Source organism: Geotrypetes seraphini, chromosome 3 (assembly GCF_902459505.1).
Source record: "Geotrypetes seraphini chromosome 3, aGeoSer1.1, whole genome shotgun sequence".
NCBI classification, from domain to species: domain Eukaryota; kingdom Metazoa; phylum Chordata; class Amphibia; order Gymnophiona; family Dermophiidae; genus Geotrypetes; species Geotrypetes seraphini.
Genome location: NC_047086.1, coordinates 399,659,750 through 399,682,564, shown reverse-complemented (window position 1 = coordinate 399,682,564; position 22,815 = coordinate 399,659,750). Strand labels below are relative to the sequence as shown.

Genomic DNA, 22,815 nt, shown 5'->3' with positions numbered 1-22,815 from the left:
TAAGCCTATCAATCTGCCTGCATACCTCTTCTAGACTGACCGTCAACCCTGTCAGTTTCTCGTCTTCGTTTCCTGAGTATAGCCTGTCGGCTTCCGGTATGTTGTGTATATCCTCTTCAGTAAATACAGATTCAAAAAAATGTGTTCAGTTTGTCGGCTTTGTCCTCCTTTAGCACTCCTTTTATTCCATGGTCATCCAACGGCCCCACCACTTCCTTCGTGGGTCATTTCCCCTTAATATATTGAAAGAACGGCTTGAAGTTTTTTGCCTCCTTGGCTATTTTTTCTTCATAGTCTCTTTTGGCCCCTTTTACCGCCTTATGGCATCTGCTTTGATGTTGTTTGTGCTTTCGTCCGTTTTTGACCTTTTCCATTCCTTGAACGAAGTCTTATTGTCTCTGATCACTTCTTTCACCGCTACAGTTAGCCACGCCGGTTCCTTGTTCTTTTTCTTCTTGGATCCCTTGTTGATATGCGGTATATGTAGATTTTGCGCCTCGGTGACTGTGTCCTTAAAAAGGGACCATGCTTGCTCTAGCGTTTTTACAATGCTTATCCTCTTCTTAATCTTCTTCCCCACCCTTCGTAATTCCCTTTTTGGACTTTCAGTGCCGTGACCATTGTTCTGGATTGATGTTTTGCCTCTGTGTCCAAAGTTGAAGCAGATCATATTGTGATCACTGCTTCTCAGCGTTCCTTCTACTTCTATACCTTGCTTCGGTCCCCGTAGTCCATTTAGAATTAAGTTCAGAATTGCATTTCCTCTCGTATTTTCCTTGACAAGTTGTTCCAGGAAGCAATCGCCTACAGCATCCTGGAACTTGGTCTCCCTACTGCAGTGGAGGTTCCTAGGTTCCAGTCTATCCCCGGATAATTGAAGTCACCTATGATAACTGCGTTGCCTCCCTTGCAGTTGCATTTAATCTTGTCCATCATTTCTCCATCAATTTCTTGGGACTGCCCTGGGGGTCGGTAGTAGATGCCGATCTTTGTTTCCGTTCCATTTTTCCCGGAATTTTGACCCATAGAGACTCTACCTTATTTTTTGATTCCGGCGTGTTCTCTCCGGTAGACTCAATTTCCTCTGATATATAGGGCAAAATCTCCACCTTTTTGAGCCACTCTGTTTCTGCAGTTTAGCTTGTATCCCGATAGCACAGTGTCCCAGACATTTTCCTCATTCCATCATGTTTCCGTGATGCCGATGATGTCAAGGTTATATTTTTATGACATAGCTTCCAATTCCCCTATCTTATTCCTTAGGCTCCTTGTGTTCATGTACATACACTTGAGTTTTCGGCCTGTTATTTTCTTGCATTCCTTCCTTCTTGTGTCCCTTTCGATCCGTCAGGATTTCTATCTTGCCTATAATCTGGTGAATCTTCCCTGCTATCTTACTGCACGGTATCCTCTGGGTTTACCGGTTCCCGAACCATAGACTCTTGGTCGGCTTTCCCCTTCTTCCTAGTTTAAAAACTTCTCAATTTCTCTTTTAATGTTGGTTGCAAGTTCTGTCTCCGTTGAGGTGGAGTCCATCCTTCCTGACTAGCTTGCTCTTTCTCCAGAATGTCATCCAGTTGTGCACGAAATGGAATCCTTCCTCACACCAGCGCCTCATCCATACGTTGACTGCTTGCAGCTCCGTCTGCCTCTTCTCATCGGCCCCGGGTACCGGCAGAATCTCTGAAAATGCTACCCTCAGCATTCTGGTATTCAGCTCCCCTCCTAGCATCCGGAACTGGTCCTTCAGTCCTTCCCTGCTGTAGTTCCTGTTGCTCACGTTGTTTGTCAATCACCACTGCCATATCTTCCTCTTCCACGCTGTCGTTAATCCTGTCGATGCGTCTCACTATATCTTCTACCTTAGCTCCCGGTAGGCAGGTCACCAGCCGATCCTGTCTTCCTCCCGCTATGTGGCTGTAGATTTGTCTGATGATTGAGTCCCCCATGACGATTGCTGTCCTCTCTATCTTCTCTTGCCTCTCTAGTCGCAGGTCCATATCCCTGGTGTATGACCATCTCCTCAGCCATAGGTCCGTGTCCTATGTGCAGTTCCATCTTCCCTCATCCTGGCGTTGGCTTACACCGGATTCGTCTTCCTTGTTGTCCTCTAGGTAGTCCTCGCTCACTGTAGGTATATCTTGGTAGCTCCACTTTTGTTAGTGATTTTCCACGGCCTCCCTATATGCTTGTTCTATGAACTTCTCTAACTCCCTGACTTCTTCCTTAATGGTTTCCTCTGTCATGAAGTTTTCTGCCTCTCTGTCTTCTTCTTCCACTGCTCGAAATGCTTCTAGTTCCAGTATTCTGCCCTTCAGGAGTCTGACTTGCTTCTTCAGGCCCTCCATTTTTTTCAGGCATCGAGTGCATACATAAGACCACCTCCCAGAGGGGAGGTTGTCATACGTAAGGCAAACGGTGCAGAAAACTGGGAAACTCAACATCCTGCTTCTGTCTGCTTTATCCATTGCTGTCCGCTTGCCAGTCTGTCATCTTAAATGGCTTCTCATTGTGTAGGAATCTGTGTAGAGTCCTCGGTGTTACTGTGAAGTCCTTTTCTTGATTTTAAATCTGCTACCCCTGTTGCTTGTGTGTTTCCTCTGTGTCTGCTGTGATTGCCTTCTGCTACTACTTTGTTTATCTATTGCTTGTCTGTCCTGTTTCCCTGTGGTACTTGCCTGTTAGTGATTCTTCTTTGCTCGTCCCTTTCGTTAAGGCGAGCGCCTTTAACGCTTGCCTTCGATGCGCGCTGAATGGCTGAGCTCCATTGGCCCCTCCTCTTTTAAGGAGGAGCTCCGGTGGATGAATGAGGGATGGGCGGAGCTACCTCTCGTCGATGCCCCTTGCTCTCTCCTGTCTTCTCTAGCTCCTTCTTCCCCTCTCCTGTTCTCTCCTTCTGCTTTTCTCTCCTCCTTTCCTGCCTTCTGCTTGTCTACCTAAGCCTCTTTTAACTGAGCTCTGTTGGCCCCTCCCCTTTTAAGGAGGAGCTCCGGTGGATGATGTCGGGGGTGGGCAGAGCTACCTCTCTCTTGCCTTCTCTTGCTCCTTCTTCCCTTCTCCTGTTCTCTTCTCTGCTTTTCTCTCCTTCTCCTTTCCTGCCTCCTGCGACCAGGAACGTGTGGAGCCATATTCCGCTCCTGATTCATTAGTGCTAGCCTTTCTTCAAGCGGGCCTTGATAAGGACCTCACTGTGGCTTCTCTTCAGGCCCCAGTCGCTTCTTGTTTCAGAGCCCGGGACCTTAGTCCTTCACTTGCGTCTCACCCTGATGTGACCAGATTTCTGACAGGTGCTCTTCACATTAGGCCTCCAATCGATCTGTCGTTTCCTTTGTGGGACCTTAAATTGGTTTTGTCAGGCCTCCCCAAAGGTCCATTTGAGCCTCCGAAAGACTTCTCTCTGGATCTGACACTATAGGCAGTTTTTCTGGTCGCCATTACCTTTGCAAGACATGTCTCAGAACTCCAGGCACTGTCTTTTGGAGAGCCTTTACTGAAAATCTCAGAGGTGGGGAAATCTTTCCACACTGTTCCTTCGTTTCTGTCACGGGGGTATTGGCATTCTATGTTAATTAGGAAGTGTGTTTGTCTGTTTTTCAGCCTAGAGAGCACAAATAAGTTTTCACCTCTTTGACCATCTTTGTATGCTGACTCATTCTTCTAAGCAGGGCGCCCTAACATCCTAGGCCACTATTTCCAGTTGGATCTGTAAGGCCATTTCGGCAGCCTAAATTATTTGTGGTAAACAGTCTCCTGTTTCTGTTAAGGCACATTCTACCAGGAGTATTCCCTCCTTGTGGGCCAAAGCTATAGTGATCTCCCCTGAGGAGATTTGTAGGGCAGCTACTTAGTCCACTCTGCACAAGTTTGCCAAATTTTACAGAGTGGATGTGGCTGCAAGACAGGACTCTGCTTTTGGGGTCCTTGGTCTTGAGGGTTAGTGCAGTCAGCCTGCCCTAGCTTTTTGGAACTGTTTTGTATGTCCCACATGCCTAGAATGACTTGCCTATTGTACTGAATAAAGAGATTATGTCCTTAACTCGATAATATCTCTTCCAGTAGATAGTTGAGTCATTCTAGACTCCCGCCCTGTTCTTCCTGCACCTGCCTACTGTGTCATTCTGTTTATGCTTCTCCGAGTTTGTTTCTGGATATCTGTCTGCCCTTTTGGGACATGAAGAATTCTGTATTTATGTTGCAACTGCATGCAGGGGTACTTACTGAGCTCCTTTGATACTTTTGTTGGCTGTTTGATGTTTGTTGTTGTAATGTTTTTTATTTGAGCAGAACAAGTGATGCTTTGAAAACTTCACATTGGTGACCCTACTTCACATACTGTCGTTGGAGCTCTTTGTGCTTGGGTTCTAACTATAAGTACAGTCAAACCTCGGTTTGCGAGTAACCCGGTTTGCGAGTGTTTTGCAAGACGAGCAAAACATTCTCGCAAAATGTGTCTCGCAAGCCGAGTGTTGACTCGATTTGCGAGCACCCCCCGATAACCGGCATTGCTTCCCCCCTGCTCGCAAAAGCCCCCCGCTCGAACCCGCACCCCCTCCCCGCGTGAATTGGAACCCCCATGCCCGAACAACTTAAACTTACCCCCCCTCTGGCAGGTGCCGCTAGAAGATCTTCCCTGCTTCTGCTGGCCTTTAGCACTCCCGCCCCCTCCACCAACCATTGGCCCCTCCCATTATAATTGGCATCCAAACGGACCAATCGTCTTCCCTTACCGGCCTTCACAAGGGCCAGGAAGCCTGGGGGGCGGGCTTTAGTGAGCCGGTGAGACACCACCCCTTCAATCCCAACCAATGGTGAGGCGGTAAACAGACGAGGGCTGCTCCGATTGAAAGGGTAGAGCGGCCAATCCCACTGGGTTAGGTGCGGCGTTGTCAGCTGTGCCCTTTTGTTTGGTTCGGAGCGATCAGAGCCTTGGAGTGTCCGGTTTGCACTCAGTGATGTATCCGATCGGCTGGGGAGGAGAGAATGGAGGCGCCACGGAGACTTCCTGGGGGAGCAGGAGTGAACGGGGAATATAGAGCCCATCTGAGGGAGCAGCAATGTGTCGGGGGATCTGCTCATGGGAGGAGGGAAAGGGGCCTAGGAGACCCTCTCCTGTTTGGATCTGGGTCCTGTCCTGTTCCTTGGACTCGCCACTGAAGTTTATTCCCCCATTGAACTGCGATCTTTGATAGGTTTGCCATATTTTAAGGTTCTAGATTGGTGCTGGGGAGGGTAAAAGAAGGACTTCTACGTAGCTGTGACTGTATGCTGCAGGTGTCCCCTCCAACTCCCCACCCGTCCTTCAGTGTCTTGCTCTGGCTCTCCCTCTGTCTCCCCCCCCACACACACACACATTGTTTCTCCTAGTTTGCTCATGGCCCTGCCAGTGCTGTTTTGAGTCTTGAAGTTTTGCCGGTGAGAGGGAGAATTAGAATTAGAAGTCCTTGAGCATGCGCAGATGCATGCTCAAGGCCAGCAGAAGCAGGGAAGATCTTCTAGCGGCACCATCACGTCCTGTGGGCTGCGTGCCGGCGCCAGACGGCGGGGGCGGAGGGGGGGTAAGTTTAAATTGTTCGGGCGGGGGGTGCCGGTTCGCACGGGGGTCTTTGCGAGTGGGGGGGAGCAGCGCTGCTGGCCTCGGGGAGGGGGAACGTATCAAAGCGAGTTTCCATTATTTCCTATAGGAAACTCGCTTTGATATACGAGTATTTTTGTTTACGAGCATGCTTCTGGAACGAATTTTTCTCGTAAATCAAGGTTCCACTGTAGCAGTAGAGCTCTCAGTGAAGTAGAAGAGAAAAAAATCTAGAGTGGATTAATTCTGCCTATGTCATACGTCCATTGGGAGATAATCCACATGTCTAGAATGACTCAAGTATCTACTGGAAAAGATATTATCAAGACATAGGGCTCCTTTTACAAAGGGGCATTAGGGCCTTAACGCGCGGAATAGCGTGCGCTAAATTGCCCCGTGCGCTAGCCGCTATCGCCTCCTTTTAAGCAAGCGGTAATATTTTTGCTAGCGCATGCTAATCCAATGTGTGCACTAAAAACACTAGCGCCCCTTTGTAAAAGGAGCCCATAATCTCTTTGTATATGAAAAGAGTGGAGTGATTGGATTTAACAAGGTTGATTATTTATTTGAACTTTTTTTCATCTATTTATTTAAATAAGTACCTTTATTTTTGATATATTGAGATACAAATTAGTACACTCCCTTATTGTATATTTTGATATTAAAATTTACCAAAAATACTTCCTGTCTTTCCTAAGCAGATTATAGGCTGATATAGATCAATTCTTAGAACCTTTCCTATCATACATACTCTGATTCCTATATAAACATTTTCCACACTATCCAATAAACTCTTACGTCATTATTAGGTAACTTCCAATCTGTAAACCGTATATACTGATATTCTCCACTATATTCTGTTATCACTTGATTCCCTGATATGTAATTCTCATAATTGAATCCTCTACCACACCATGTAATGTACATGAATCACTGTTATGTAATTTATCTAGATAATCTTTATTACGCAATTCTTTTGGTAATGTCCAAATCTCCTATAATTTGTATTCCGCCTTGAACAATATATAATGTATAATGTATTCGAAATTAATTTTCCTATGAACTGTTTTCCTACCTTCTTCTACTCTATGTTTATAACCTAACTAATTTATTTTTCTCAAGTACTTTAGCAAGAATGTGAGCCTTTGGGACAGTCAGGGAACTCTAAGTACTTTCTCTTCATCTTAATTAATCTTACTTATTGCATTTCTTCTGTTTCTACTGTAAACCGCTTAGAACCTCACGGTACAGCGGTATATAAGAAATAAAATTATTTATTATTATTATTTATTATATAGCGATATCCCAGTCACGGTTCTTCGTGATTGCCACTAAATCCAAATCAGCCTCTTCCATCACAGCCTCTAGATTCAGAACTTTGTTACCATACTTCAAATATTATTATATACCTCTTTCCAGACATTGCCACTTTTTCCCAAATGTGTAGAGGTATTTAATGATTTTCTTACCTGAGGACTTATACTTACCTGGGACTTTGATAAGTATAAGCCCTCAGATATGTGAATCATTAAATAACTCTTCACATAATCTGGAAAAATGGAATTCTCAAAGCTTAAGCTATTATATAATTAATTTTTTTTTTAATTTGGTTTTCAGAGTGTGGGCGCCAGATTCCTGGAGCTGTAAAAGGCGTGAAAATGATGAGATTATTACCAGGTGACACTGAAGAGACGCTAACAGGGCTTTGTTTATTTTTTGTGCGCTATAAAAATGAGAATCCTTTAACTTCTAAAAATATACAAGAGGTATTCATTTTTAAATATAGCAATATTTGAAATAGAACATGTAATAAGTTGTTAATATTGTAAATAGCCTTTCACACTTTTCATAAATAACTATTCATTTTTTATAGCAATTAATTTACCTCAGACTATTTTTTCTCTTTAGATGAAATCTTTTTTTTTTTTTGTATTTTTTTTTTATTATTAGCACAAGATCCACAAACAAAACATCATACAATAAAAGATATGTAACTGAATATACATAAATGTCATTTAAAGAGATTATGAAAAAGAAATACCATACTCATTCTTCCATTCTGGATTTCAACCAGTCAGAGGTATATGCTCTACATTTATGAATCTATCTATAACTCTGTAATACATATAAGGCAACTATTATCCCAGAACAAGCAGGCAGCATATTCCCACACATGGGTGACGTCACCGACGGAGCCCCGCAGCGGACAGCCTCGAAAGCACACTTGCTTGAAGATTTCGATCTTTCAAGCACTGCACCGCGCATGTGCGCGTGCCTTCCCGCCCGAACTAGGGGGCGCATCTCCTGAGAGGATCCTCAGTTCGTTTAATTCCGCGGAGACAAGAAGACACGTTTTCTATCTCTGCAGCATTGCCTTCTCTTCACCGCGGCTGTTTTCTTTTCTTTTCTTAGTTAAGTTCGGTCGCTGTGTTCTTCTTTTTCGGTTTTTCTTTTATTAAAAAAAAAAAAAATTAAAAAGTTTCTTTTATTTTTGTCCGGCCGGTGAGCTTTGGGCCTAGGCCCATTCGCTCTTTCGTTCGACACGGACTTTATTTTTTCCATGTCCCGGCCTCTTACCGGGTTTAAACGTTGTCGCCAGTGTAATCGTGTGATTTCGGTCACCGATCCCCACTGCCGTTGTTTACAGTGTCTGGGTTCCACTCATTCCCCAGAAGATTGTCATCGTTGCTTCACCCTTACTCCACGGGCTTTTTGGCGCCAGTATGCTCAGTTTTTTCAACTTTTTGGCATGGAGCAACCTTCGGATTCGACCTCGACCTCGGCGGCTGCCCCGGTCTCGAAGGCTTCGACTCCGACGACATCGACACCTGTGGTCTCGAAGGCCTCGACCCAGACTCCGGCTGGAACTTCGATCTCGAAGGCCTCGACCTTGCCTGCTTCGGTTCCCTCGAAGACGATACCATCCACGAAGTCTTCTACGGGGGGTAAGTCTCCGGGTTCTCTTTCAGGTACCATACCCAAGAAGCCACCAGAGTCCTCGACACGTCCTTCCTCTAAGCGTACCTCCAAGATAAGGGAATACTCACCTTCGAGGTCGCCCTCTTCGGAGCGAACTGCTGCACCTACGAGGTCAGATTCTTCTGTCTCGGTGCCGATGCTGGAGGACATGCTGAAATCTATACTCACCACTCAGATTTCCTCCTTAGTGGCACAATTGGTCCCTTCCTCGACCTTGCCTCGGACTGATCAGCCTATCACTCAACCGGAGCTTCCAGTGTCCCTAGGCCGATCCAGGACACCGAAAAACATTTCTTCATCGGATTCTTCTCCAAACTCACCTCCTACGAAGCACCGGTCGAAGCATTCGAGACCTATTGCTTCCAAGCTTCGGAGGGAGTCTTCGACCTTGGATACTGAGACTTCTCTGCCTCATTCTTCGAAGCAGAAGTATGGATCCCGACACCATCGAGCATCGTCTCGAAGCCCTTCTCGACCGAAGACACCACCGTCGAAGCCATCACGTCGAGACAGTTCACCTCACACCTCGACTCATTCTATACCACGTACACCTGGTACTTCTCCTTCCAGAAGCCTAAAGAGGAAACATTCTCTTACTCCACCTCACAGTGCGGCTTCTTCTATGATTTTACGTCTGGACTCAGAACCACTTTCCCCATACTCTAGAGAGGCTTCTCCATCCTACTCAGCTGTTCCTAAATCTCGCAGTGTCTCGCCTGAAGAAACATCTGATCCTAAATCCATTTCTTTTGCAAAGTTTATTTTTGATATGGGACAAGCTCTCAAATTGGACCTTCATTCAGACTCTAAGTATACTCCTGAATACTTAGCAGATATGGAGCTGCCTCATCCACCGAAAGAGTCCCTCAGATTACCTATGACGCCTGTTCTGAAACAGACATTTACTCGTAATATGGAGACTCCTTATTCAATCACTGCCATTCCATCTAAATTGGAGTCCCGTTATAGAACTGTCCCATGCAAAGGTTATGAAAAGTCTCAACTTTCTCATCAATCCCTGGTAGTAGAATCATCTTTAAAAAAAGCACATCCTTCAAAAATTTATGCTTCAGTTCCTCCAGGTAGAGAAGGTTGTACCATGGATAAGTTTGGTCGTCGTTTATATCAGAACTCTATGATGGCAAATAGAGTTCTTAATTATAGCTACATATTTACATCCTACTTCAATCATTTTCTGAAGATTTTACCATCTTTTTACCCGGATATCTCTACTACTCGTCTCTCAGAATTTAAACTCATCCTTAAGACTCTTTCTCAGTTACGACTGTTCATGTTACAAGCTTCATATGATGCATTCGAACTCTCATCTCGAGTATCTGCCTTTGCTGTAGCCATGCGTCGTTTAGCATGGTTACGTATTGTGGACATGGATCCTAACCTTCAAGATAGATTGGCTAATCTTCCTTGTCAAGGAAATGAGTTATTTGATGACTCTATTGAGGCGGCTACCAAGCGTCTTTCAGAACATGAACGCTCTTTTGCTTCCCTCATTCGTCCGAAATCGAAACCTGCACCAACTAGAGGTTTCAAGCAGACTCCACGTCGTTATCCTCAGAAAACGACTCCTGCTTTTTCAAGACCTCCTCCTCGTCGTCCTCCTCCTCAACAGCGACAACAAAAATCTCAGACTCCTGCTGCCACCAAGCCTGCTCAGTCTTTTTGACAATCTCGACATGAGCATTCAAATTTCTCTGTTTCCAAATTCTCTCCTCCCCATAGGGGGTCGCCTGTCCACATTTTATCACCAGTGGGAGCTCATTACATCAGATCTCTGGGTGCTTACCATCATAAGAGAGGGATACTCTCTTCGACTCCTTCAGGTACCTCCAGATCGCCATCCAAGAGAGTGTCCTTCCATTCAGTCGCATCTCCCCCTTCTTCTTCAAGAAGCTCGAGCTCTTCTTCTCCTACGAGCGGTGGAGGAAGTTCCTCTTCCCCAAAGGAACTTGGGATTCTACTCCCGTTATTTTCTAGTTCCCAAAAAGATGGGGGATTTGCGACCAATCCTGGATCTCAGAGCTCTCAACAAATATCTAGTCAAAGAGAAATTTCGAATGCTCACTCTGCCAACTTTATATTCGTTATTGGAGCAAGGAGATTGGATGTGTTCCCTCGATCTCAAAGAGGCCTATACTCATATCCCTATTCATCCAGCATTTTGCAAGTACCTCAGATTCCAAGTAGGAAGCCTGAATCTGCAGTACAGAGTTCTCCCCTTCGGATTGGCTTCTTCTCCCAGAGTTTTCACAAAATGTCTCGTGGTCGTGGCTGCAGCTCTTCGCAACCAGGGTCTCCAAGTATTTCCATACCTAGACGACTGGTTCATCAAGGCTCCCTCTTTTTCAGGGGTTATTGCAGCGACCCAACAGACTATTCTTTTTCTACAAAGTTTGGGATTTCACATCAACTTTCCCAAATCTCAGTTGACTCCTTCTCAGTCTCTCCAGTTCATAGGAGCAACTCTGGACACTATCAATCTGAGAGCATACCTTCCACAACCACATCAGGCCGCCCTGCTTCAGATTTCTCAACAACTCTTCCACCTTTCAACTGTTCCAGCACGAAAGATGATGGTTCTGCTCGGTCACATGGCTTCTACAGTTCATGTGATTCCTTTTGCCAGACTTCACCTTCGTATTCCTCAATGGACACTGGCATCCCAATGGCAGCAATCAGTAGATCTACCAACTCGACTGATTTCCATAACTCCTTCATTGCGGAAGTCTCTCCGTTGGTGGATGCTCTCTTTGAATCTTTCAAGAGGCTTGCTGTTCCACCCTCTTCCTCATCAGAAAGTCCTCACAACCGACTCATCAATGTACGCATGGGGAGCTCATGTGGACGGCCTTCGCACTCAGGGTCTCTGGACTCCAGCAGACTGTCGGTGTCATATCAATCTGTTGGAACTCAGAGCGATATTCTATGCTCTCAAAGCTTTTCAACATCTCCTTCACGACATGGTGATTCTTGTACGTACAGACAACCAGGTAGCCATGTATTATGTCAACAAACAGGGAGGGACGGGATCTCACTCCCTCTGTCAAGAAGCTCTGAAATTGTGGCATTGGGCAATTCTTCACAACATCTTCCTCAGAGCTGTTTATATTCAGGGTCAACAAAATTATTTGGCGGACAAATTGAGTCGTCTTCTACAGCCTCACGAATGGACACTCAATTCTCCTACTCTTCGCCAAATTTTTGCTCGTTGGGGAACTCCGCAGATAGATCTGTTTGCGTCACCTCTCAACTTCAAACTGCCTCAATTTTGCTCCCGCATCTATGCTCCTCAACGTCTCGAAGCCGATGCGTTTCTACTGGACCGGAGGAATCAGTTCCTTTGTGCTTTTCCTCCGTTTCCTCTGATTCTCAAAACTCTAGTCAAACTGAAGTCAGACCATGCCACCATGATTCTGATAGTTCCTCGGTGGCCCAGGCAACCTTTGTTCTCCCTTCTACTTCAACTCAGCACCAGGGAGCCTCTTCTTCTACCAGTATTTCCCTCTCTACTCACACAGAGTCACGGATCTTTGCTTCATCCCAATCTGCAGTCTCTACATTTGACAGCTTGGTACCTTTCTGCATAACAGACTTTTCTCATTTCTCTCCTTCTGTTCAAGATATATTGGTTGCCTCCAGGAAACCATCTACGAGACAATGTTATGGTCAGAAGTGGACTAGATTCTCTGCTTGGTGTTCTACACGTCATTTACCACCCAGATCTGCTTCCTTGACATCCGTTCTGGACTATTTATTTCATTTGTCACAATCTGGACTTCAGACTACATCTATTCGAGTCCATCTTAGTGCTATAGCTGCTTTTCATCAGCCTTTGGATGGAAAACCCCTTTCTGCGCATCCTATGATTTCTCGCTTTATGAAAGGACTTCTTAATCTCCATCCACCACTTAAACCACCTCCAGTGGTTTGGGATCTCAATGTTGTTTTAGCTCAACTTATGAAACCTCCTTTTGAACCGCTTGACAAAGCTCAGCTCAAGTATCTCACTTGGAAAGCTGTTTTCCTGATCGCTCTCACATCTGCTCGACGAGTCAGTGAGTTACAAGCTTTGGTTGCAGATCCACCTTTCACAGTTTTTCACCATGACAAGGTGGTCCTACGTACTCATCCTAAATTCTTGCCTAAAGTTGTTTCAGCATTTCACGTCAATCAGTCTATTGTTCTGCCTGTATTTTTTCCAAAACCTCATTCTCACCCAGGAGAAGCGGCTCTTCATACTTTGGACTGTAAACGTGCTTTGGCTTTCTACCTCCAATGCACTCAACTTCACAGAACATCTCCTCAGCTTTTCATCTCTTTTGATCCGAACAGGTTGGGACGTCCTATATCGAAACGCACAATCTCCAACTGGATGGCTGCTTGCATTTCTTTCTGCTATGCTCAGGCTGGTCTTCCTTTGCAAGGTCGAGTGACGGGCCATAAAGTTCGAGCTATGGCGGCATCTGTAGCTTTCCTCCGATCAACTCCTATTGAGGAAATCTGCAAGGCTGCCACTTGGTCCTCGGTTCATACTTTCACCTCTCATTATTGTCTGGATACCTTATCCAGGAGGGATGGCCACTTTGGCCAATCTGTTTTGCAAAATCTTTTTTCGTAAATTGCCAACTTCCCTCCGTCCCTTTTGCTTAGCTTGGAGGTCACCCATGTGTGGGAATATGCTGCCTGCTTGTCCTGGGATAAAGCACAGTTACTTACCGTAATAGTTGTTATCCAGGGACAGCAGTCAGATATTCCCACAACCCTCCCACCTCCCCTGGTTGGCTTCTTGGCTAGGTATCTGAACTGAGGATCCTCTCAGGAGATGCGCCCCCTAGTTCGGGCGGGAAGGCACGCACGCATGCGCGGTGCAGTGCTCGAAAGATCGAGATCTTCAAGCAAGTTTGCTTTCGAGGCTGTCCGCTGCAGGGCTCCGTCGGTGACGTCACCCATGTGTGGGAATATCTGCCTGCTGTCCCTGGATAACAACTGTTACGGTAAGTAACTGTGCTATATGGTACCTATGCAAATGTACTGTGAACAACCATATCTGCTATCCCAAACCCTAATCCTCCCTCCCTCCCTCCCTCCCTCCCACTTCTCTCCCATAAAAAATAAAATGGCCCATACTTAAAGCATGATGCCTTGACTCTTAGGCCGCACACCAGAATGTACATTTGTAGCATCCACTATCGCCTTCTCACCCTCAGATATCCTACGTTTATCCCAGGACAAGCAGGCAGCATATTCTCATGTATGGGTGATGTCACCGATGGAACCCCGGTACGGACCACTTTAAAAGTATATTGCCACTTTAAGAATTCAAAAAGTTCGCAATATCCCGAACCGTGCATGCATTAGCGCCTTCCCGCCCAATGAGGGCGCGCGGTCCTTCAGTTTCTTAGTTTCCGCGGAGCTAAGAAGTCACGTTTCAACGGCTGTTGAAAAATTTTCTTTTTGCTGCCTTCCCGCTCTTGCGGTTTTCTGACTTTTTTAGTCAGTTTTTTATTTTCTTTCGTTTTTCTAAAAAAAAAAACAAAAAACCAACAAACCCCTAAACAATTATAGTTTATTTAATTTTTTTTCTTTTACCATCGTCGGTTTGGCTTGGTGGGGCCTTTTGGGTCGCCATACTGTTTTCCACCTTATGGCTGTTTTTTTCTTCAGGTTTTTCCTGCTCAATTTCCATCCGAGCGGTTGCTTTGCTGGGGAAGTTGACTTTACCGACATACGTAGAGCGATACCGATGGTACCGGTTAACAGACCAATAGTACCGGTGTTTTTTCTTTGCTGCACTCTGCTCCTGATGTGTACCTTGGTACCGGCATTTTCATTTCTGGAGCGTAGCACCACACCGATGTTACTGATATTTTTCTCTTCTGTAGCAGATTTCATTCATTGCCAACTATTTTCAGTTCTTATCGACATCTATGTCAACACTGACATGTTCAACTGTATTTTCAGTTGTTCCTGTTGACACCTATGTCGACACCAACATGTTCAATTGTATTTTCAGTTGTTTGGGCCGACGCCCATGTCGATACGTGTCTTTTGGTGCCAATCCGGTCTGAGTTCTTGACACCGATAGCACTTTCACAGGAGTCTCCTACGATTCTTTTTTTTTTTAAGTATATTTATTAGCAATTGTAACAGGAACATACAACCAATAATGGTGAGAGCAGAGATAAACAGAACAAGCACAGAAACAATGAAAACTAGTACAGCAGAGGGTTCATAGAGCTGAACCGTCATGGTTGGATGCCCCCCACAATTGACATTTTATGTGTAATGTACAAAACCCCCGAAACAAGCACACTCAAACCCCAAACTCCTAGCCACAAGCCACAACAGTCAGACAAGCAAACCCCAAAACATCCATCAGCCAAGCACACCCAAGCACCCATGCGTGCAGCCACCCAGGGTAATAGCAAGGAAAAAAGAAAAGAAAAAGAAAAGAAAAAGGAGAAACTGACTCCATCCCAAAAAGAAATCAGGGTAAGGAAGCCATGGTCTCCGACTCCGAGCCGGAACAGAAAGTTAGAGCCTGCTGCCAGAGAGCACGATACCCCCGGAGGGCAAGGGTCCCACACCGGGGAATCCGCAAAAGTTCATACCGCCCCACCTCCGCTAGACGAGCAAGCCACTGCGGGAAGGAGGCCACGGAATCAACCACCCAATGTTGTAACAACAGCTTTTTTGCCACCAAGACAGCCATGTAAAGAACTTTACGCAGAGGTAACGTAAGCCCTCCCTCAATCAAGGCCCTTTGATCCCCCAAGAGCAAGAAACAATAGCTCCAGGGCACAGCGCGCCGAACAAGGCGTTCCAAAAATGGAAGAACATGCAACCATAAAGTGGAGGAAGGGCATTCCAAGAAGGGGTGGAGAAGGGTACCTAAAGAGTGATTACACTTGGTACAAGTCATAGAAACATAGAAGATGACGGCAGAAAAGGGCTACAGCCCATCAAGTCTGCCCACTCTGCTAACCCACCCCCTGTCTATGCCCTAATGACCCAATTTCCTTATCTTGACCCTCGTAGTGATCCCACATGGGTATCCCATTTATTCTTAAAGTCTGGCACGCTGTCTGCCTCGATCACCTGCACTGGAAGCTTGTTCCAATGATCAACCACTCTCTCTGTGAAGAAATACTTTCTGGTGTCGCCATGAAATTTTCCGCCCCTGAGTTTGAGCGGGTGCCCTCTTGTGGCCGAGGGTCCCTTGAGAAAGAAAATATCATCTTCCACTTCGACACGTCCCGTGAGGTACTTAAATATTCCGATCATGTCTCCCCTCTTCCTACGTTCCTCAAGAGTGTAGAGCTGCAATTTGTCGCTCCTTCCCATAGGCCCATGCGAGCTCCCTGTGCCCGGGAGATATAGGCATGATGCAAAATTTTAAATTGCATCTCCCGAAGATCCGTGGAACCCTCCAAGGCATGCACACTGGCAAAAAGATCAAGAAATGCCTTGCGATCAAGAGAAAAATCAAGCTCCAATTGCCAGCGCGAGGCCAATCGATCCACGGATCCCAAAGCCGAGGCATTCTTCAGAATCTGATACCAGGTAAATAATTTGTTGAAAACAGGAGGCACCTGGAAGAACTGAACATCCAAGAGACCACAGAGCCAAGCATCCCCCCACTTATGACCAAGGGCCAAATAATAGTGCCGAGCCTGAAGGTAAGCCCAAAAATGAGTCTGGGGCAGGTGCCAGTGAGATTGAAGTTGGGCAAAGGTAGGAAACTGCCCACCCCCCCCAGTAAGGAAGTCATGAAAAGATATACACCACCTCTGCTCCCATAGATGAAACCAAGAATGACCCATGCCAGGCAGAAAATCGACATTTCCATTCAGGTGCAACAGAAGGGAAGCTGCCGGAGTCTTCCCCTGCCGATGCCGCCACCACCGCCACGCACGGCGCAGAGGCAGAAGAAACGCAAACTTGGGCCCCCCTCCTGGGATAACCGATAGCGGTACATGAAGAAGGGACAAAATCGAGTGGGGAGCGCACCACGATTCCACCCAGCCCCGAGGAAAAAATTTGTAAGAACCCGACCAACCCTCATGGATAAACCGAACCAAAGCTGCAACATTGTATTAACGAAGATCAGGAAGGTTCAATCCTCCCTGAAATTTGTCCAGAGCCAAAGTGGCATAGCTAATCCGGGCACGTTTATGGCGCCAAATAAAAGAGGAGAGGATCGAGCGAAACAGACGCACATCCCCATCAGTAACCCAGAGAGGCACGGTCTGCAAAGGATACAGGATCTTGGGAAGTAGTATCATCTTAGACAAAGCCACTCGACCCCAGAGTCCCAACGGAAGATCTTTCCATTTATCACACAACCGCTGGATCTTATCCAAGTGGTGGCGCACATTATATTCATTGAGATTGGGACTTAAATACACCCCAAGGTAGCGCATCGGTCCCCGTACCGTTGGTATCTCTAGGCCCACAAGTCCAGGCTCCAAAGTAGTAGACCGCAATGGGAGAAGTTCAGATTTACTACAATTGACTCGCAGACCAGAAATGTCGCCAAAGGAATGAACGAGAGCCAGGGCACGCCCCAGATCAGAGCGAGGTTGGTCAAGATAAAGGAGAATATCATCAGCAATATCTTGGTCCCCTAGGCGAATACCCCGAATATCTGAATCTCCACGGATCTTAGCGGCCAAAGGTTCAATAGCTAACACAAAAAGCAGCGGAGACAGGGGGCAGCCCTGCCGTGTCCCCCTGCCCAAGGCAAACGGTACGGTGAACTGACCATTTACTAAAAGCCTTGCTTGCGGTTGGATATATAAGCTACATATCCATTGATGAATAGGGCCCTCAATACCAAACCGACGCAAAACCCAGAAGAGATACTGCCAGGAGATGCTATCAAAGGCCTTCTCCATGTCCAGGCCCACAATAGCTGAGGTCCCCTCCAGTCCACGTTGGGAATGCAAGGCCATTAAAGCTCGAGCTAGATTCATGGAGGCATAGCGGCCTAGCACGAACCCGGCCTGGTCCTCATGAATCAAGAGTGGCAAAAAGGCATTCAAACGAGTCGCAAAAATTGCGGCAAAGAGTTTGGCATCCTGATTAAGAAGAGAGATGGGCCGATAGGACCCCACCTGGGCCGGGTCCTTACCCGGTTTAGGCAACAGCACAACGTGGGCCAGATTAGGGGTCCCCAAACCCTGCTCTGCAGACAGTGCATTGAATGCCTCTGCCAACACTGGAGAGACCTGATCCGACAAAATCTTGTAGTACTCAGAACCAAATCCATCAGGACCAGGGACCTTAGTTAACTTAAGCTTCTTGATATCTAGCTGCACCTCCCCAGGACTAATATGGACATTCAATTGATCCACCTGAGCAGCCGTCAATCTAGGAAGCGTGAGCCCCTGAAAGAAAGCATCTCTATCAGAGTCCGAAAAAGGGCGGTTCGCATACAAGGATTCATAAAAGCGAACAAACTGTTGTTGGATCTGCTGTGCCTGGGTGAAACGAGCTCCCGTCGGGTCCTGAATGGACAGAATAACCTTACGCTGTCTTGGAGGGCGAACCAAGTTAGCCAACAGTCTCCCGGTCTTGCCTCCCCAGGAATACAATTTATACCGTTGAAAATAAATATCGCGAGAGGCCCTCTGCGTTAAAATAGAGTCTATGTGCCGCCGCACCATGAGCAAACGGAGTCTATCATCCTCGGAAAGAGAATTACTATGTCGCCCCCGCAGTTGGCGGAGCTCCCCGGATAAAGCCAATAAGTCAGCATCCAATTTCCTCCTGAGACAGGTAAGCAATAATAAACCCCCGCAGAACCACCTTGGAGGCCTCCCAAAACAGTACCGGAGGGACATCGGCAGTATGGTTATGAGAACTATACTCCAACCACTGTTCTCGAAGATATTTATGAAATTCGAGATCTCTATAAAGATAACACGGAAATTTCCAATGCCTCTCCGCCGAGTCAGGTGCAACTTGAATTTCCATGACAACCGGGGAGTGATCCAACAAAGGAACCTCCTCGATATCTATCCCAGACACCCGGGGAAGCAGAGAGGGCGAGACCAACAGATAATCCAACCGAGCATAGACGTTGTGTGGATGTGAGTAAAAAGTGCAAGTGCGTTCCGTGGGATGCAAAGTCCTCCAGGAGTCCAATAACTGCAACTGGTTGAGCTAAAAATTTACCCCCTTGGCTCCATGGTCCCTGGCCCCCACCTTTGCCGGGCTAAAGTCCAGGGCAGGATCTACCGTGATGTTAAAATCCCCACCCACCAGTGGCTGGTAATTGGGATACATGGCAATCTTGGCGAGCAAAGCTGAAAAAAATTTATGATTATACACTTTAGGGGCATATAGATTGCAGAATAACCAGTTTTGTCCCCACAACTCCCCCAGTACTACAACAGAACGTCCCTCAGGATCCGGGAGGACTTTGTGTACATGGAAGGGCAGTTTTTTATGAATAAGTATTGCAACCCCCGCTTCCGGGTATTAAAGGAGGAGGAAAAGACCTCACCCACCCAGTCTCTCCGAAGCTTGAGATGTTCAACAGGAGAAAGATGAGTTTCCTGGGCAAAAGCTATATCAGTCCCTCTCTTCCGGAACCAGTTCAAAATCTTCTTCCTTTTAATAGGAGAGTGGCTATGGTCAACTTAGTCATGGAGGAAAAAATCTCTCAGAGACAGTAGTAGAGAACAAGTCAAGAAAAAGGCGAAAAGGCCCCCCAGCTAGGCCCTCCCCCCAGAACATCAGAAACCGCGTCTCTCCAGAAAGGTCCAGGTCTCTCTGATATAGAACAATCCCCCCCAGGTAAGCTGCACCGCATCAGAGCCCACCCTCCCCTCTAGCCACAAATGCACCCATCACACATATCCCCAAGCAAACCCATCAAACCCCAGGCTACAACCCCAGGCACACAACCCTCCCCCCTTCCCCATCCACCAAACCCACTCCCTCCCCCAGAGATAACTATCCCTAGAAGTATACCCAAACCTCTAAACCCCTACAGAAAATAATAATAAGAAACTATAAACAAAAAACAGCGCTCCCAAAGACTGGAGCTACCAAATGTCCAAAGCAAAACTCTCGACCCAGAGTCTTCCACCCAGATGGGCACTGCCATAATGGTCAGGAAATGCTTCCAGCTCCGAAGTCCATCAGTGCCTCACAAGCAGCCCAAGGAAACTGTACCCAACAAGAAGAAAGTAGCTGAAGGTAGGAACAAAAACAGAGGCTAACAGCCAGCAGGCCACCCCTCAGGACCAGTACCAAGAACAACTGGTGGTACCAGACGAGACAGCCACCCCGAAACAGCCGGAGCAAGGCACCTCAGTCCCGCTCAGGTAAAGGATGGAATCCAGGCGTAACGGCCCGCAGCACTCCAAGCTGTCCCAGGAATGGCCCAGCCCGGCTGAAAGCTCGAACAGAGAATATAGAGATCTCCTGCAGGATTACACCGCCTGATCAGCCACCTGTGCTCCACCCTCAGCAGCGGCTGGTAAGGAATCCAAGTAACGCTGCGCGGTTGCTTTATCAGTGAAGGTCTGAGACTTCCCATCCCTCCAGATGCGCAGAGACGCAGGATATACAAGCGCAAACCGCACTCCCTGGCAATGAAGCATAGTACAGAGAGGTGCCATGTCCCTACGAAGGGAAGCCACATGTTGAGAGTAGTCATTGAATAACAACAACTTTTTCCCTTCGTATTCCACCTGGCCAGCTTTCCGGTAGTCTTGCAGTATAAGCTCCTTTTCTCTCCAGGTCAGGTACCGGGCGATAGCAGCCCTAGGGCGATTAATATCTCCAGAGCGCTGACCTATGCGATGCGCTCTCTCGCAAACAAAGCCTGTCGGCGGTGTCTCCAGGCCCAGTCGATGGGGAAGCCAGATTTGAAAGAAGTGGTATATGTCTTGATCGGCTCTGAGCTCAGGGAGACCCACCACACAAAGGTTGTTCCGGCGCTGGCGATTCTCATGGTCATCTAGTCTGCCTGTCAGCATGTTCACCTGGGCCTGCAGAGCTGCCACTGTAGCACGATCCCCCTGAGCTGTGTCTTCCCCATCAGAAACACGCTGCTCCACCGCCGTTATGCGAGTTGCCTGAGCCTCAAACCGCTCATTTATGCAGTCCATGGCTGACTTCAGTTTGTGTAATCGATCCTCCAGCGCCGCGGACACCATGCGTGAGATCTCCACCGCCCACTCTCCCCACTGTGCCGGAGCAGATGATGAAGCCAGCGATGCCGCCATTTTAGCCGCAGGGAAGGTAGATCGATTTTTATGAGCCTTCGCGGAGCGCACTGGCATGCCGATCTCAAACCACTGCTCCAAAGGCTACGCACCCGCACTACACCCCAAGAATGCCTCTGGAGAAAGCAGTATCGATCGGGCAGTATGTTACCGTGAGTTTAGCTGATATTAAGAGACCCGGGGTCAGGGAGCTCGAGGGCACACGTCTTCTCACAGCAAACGCATCACGTGACCCCGTCTCCTACGATTCTGACACATCATATAAAGCGATGCCGGTCTTCTTTAACGTTGCCGGCATCGGTGTCGATCCGGTATGGGAAGGCCTTGCAGTCATTAAACTGTCTTCAGCCTTCGACACCGACTCCCAGACATCGTTTCTGTATAGTTTGGGATTCAATCTCTGAGAGGGTTTCTTTTTTAAGCAAGACCCCATATTTCTCTGAAGCGGTGGGTTTTATCACCACGTAAGAACACAAGAATTACCACTGCTGGTCCATTATGCCCAGCAGTCTGCTCACGCGGTGGCCCTCTGGTCAAAGACCAGCACCCTAACCGAGACTATCCCTACCAGCGCCCGTTCTTGTTCAGCAGGAACTTGTCTAACTTTGTCTTGAATCCCTAGAGGGTGTTTTCCCCTATAACAGACTCCGGAAGAGCGTTCCAGCTTTCTACCACTCTCTGGATGAAGAAGAACTTCCTTACATTTGTACGGAATCTATCCCCTTTCAACTTAGAGAGTGCCCTCTCGTTTTCCCTACCTTGGAGAGGGTGAACAACCTGTCCTTATCTGCTAAGTCTATCCCCTTCAGTACCTTGAATGTTTTGATTATGTCCCCTCTCAATCTCCTCTGTTTGAGGGAGAAGAGGCTCAGTTTGCTGTACGGCAGCTCCTCCAACCCCTTAACCATCTTAGTCGCTCTTCTCTGGACCCTTTCGAGTAGTACCGTGTCCTTCTTCATGTACGGCGACCAGTGCTGGATGCAGTACTCCAGGTAAGGGCGCCCCATGGCTCGGTACAGCGGCATGATAACCTTCTCTGATCTGTTCGTGATCCCCTTCTTTATCATTCCTAGCATTCTGTTTGCCCTTTTTGCCGCTGCCGCACATTGCATGGATGGCTTCATCGACTTGTCGTTCAGAACTCCCAAGTCCCTTTCCTGGAAGGTCTCTCCAAGTACCGCCCCGAACATCCTGTATTCGTGCATGATATTTTTGTTACCAACATGCATCACTTTACACTTATCCACGTTGAACCTCATCTGCCATGTCGATGCCCATTCCTCGAGCCTGATTATGTCTCCTTGCAGATCTTTGCAATCCCACTGCATCTTCACCAACTTCGTATCGTCCGCAAATTTAATCACCTCGCTCGTCGTACCTTCTCTTTCCACTTCAGTAGGGTTAAGAATTTATGTTTTCAAGATTCCTTAAGGGAATGTCTGCACCTTGTGCCATTCCCTTGGAAGTTAAATTTACAAGTCATCCCCTTTACTATGTTTTTTTATATTCCTTGACCTATAGCAAAACCAAGCCGAAACCGATAATGTGGAGGCGATGTGATCAACCCTGAAATCTACCCTACACGAAGCATCAAACCACTACATAAAGACAGTGAGCAAACGGCGAAGAAACAATAGACCCCAATGGTTCACTGCGGAGATCTCGGACCTTGTTAAAGAAAAGAAAAGAACATTTATTTCCTACAAACAATCTGGGAAAAGGGAGGCTAGAACAGACTATATAGCCAGGTCTAAAGCAGTCAAAATGGCAGTCAGAGAGGCCAAGCTTCGAATAGAGGAAAATCTAGCGAAGAACATTAAGAAGGGGGACAAATCCTTCTTCAGGTATATTAGTGACAGAAAAAGAAACACAGACGGGATAGTACGCCTTAGAAAACCAGACGGGAATTATGTAGAATCAGATTCCGATAAAGCAGAACTTCTAAATGAATACTTCTGCTCAGTCTTCACTTGCGAGGCGCCGGGGTCCGATCCACAGTTGCAG

The 22,815-nt window shown here is 47.0% G+C and overlaps 1 protein-coding gene across 1 annotated transcript in view; it reads left to right on the top strand.

Moving 5' to 3' along the window:
- DNAH8 (dynein axonemal heavy chain 8) overlaps nt 1-22,815 on the top strand; it is a 1,666,792-nt gene that overhangs the window by 170,904 nt on the left and 1,473,073 nt on the right. The window contains 1 exon segment of the mRNA XM_033937418.1: nt 7,190-7,338. Within this exon segment, the coding sequence (XP_033793309.1) occupies nt 7,190-7,338 (149 nt within the window).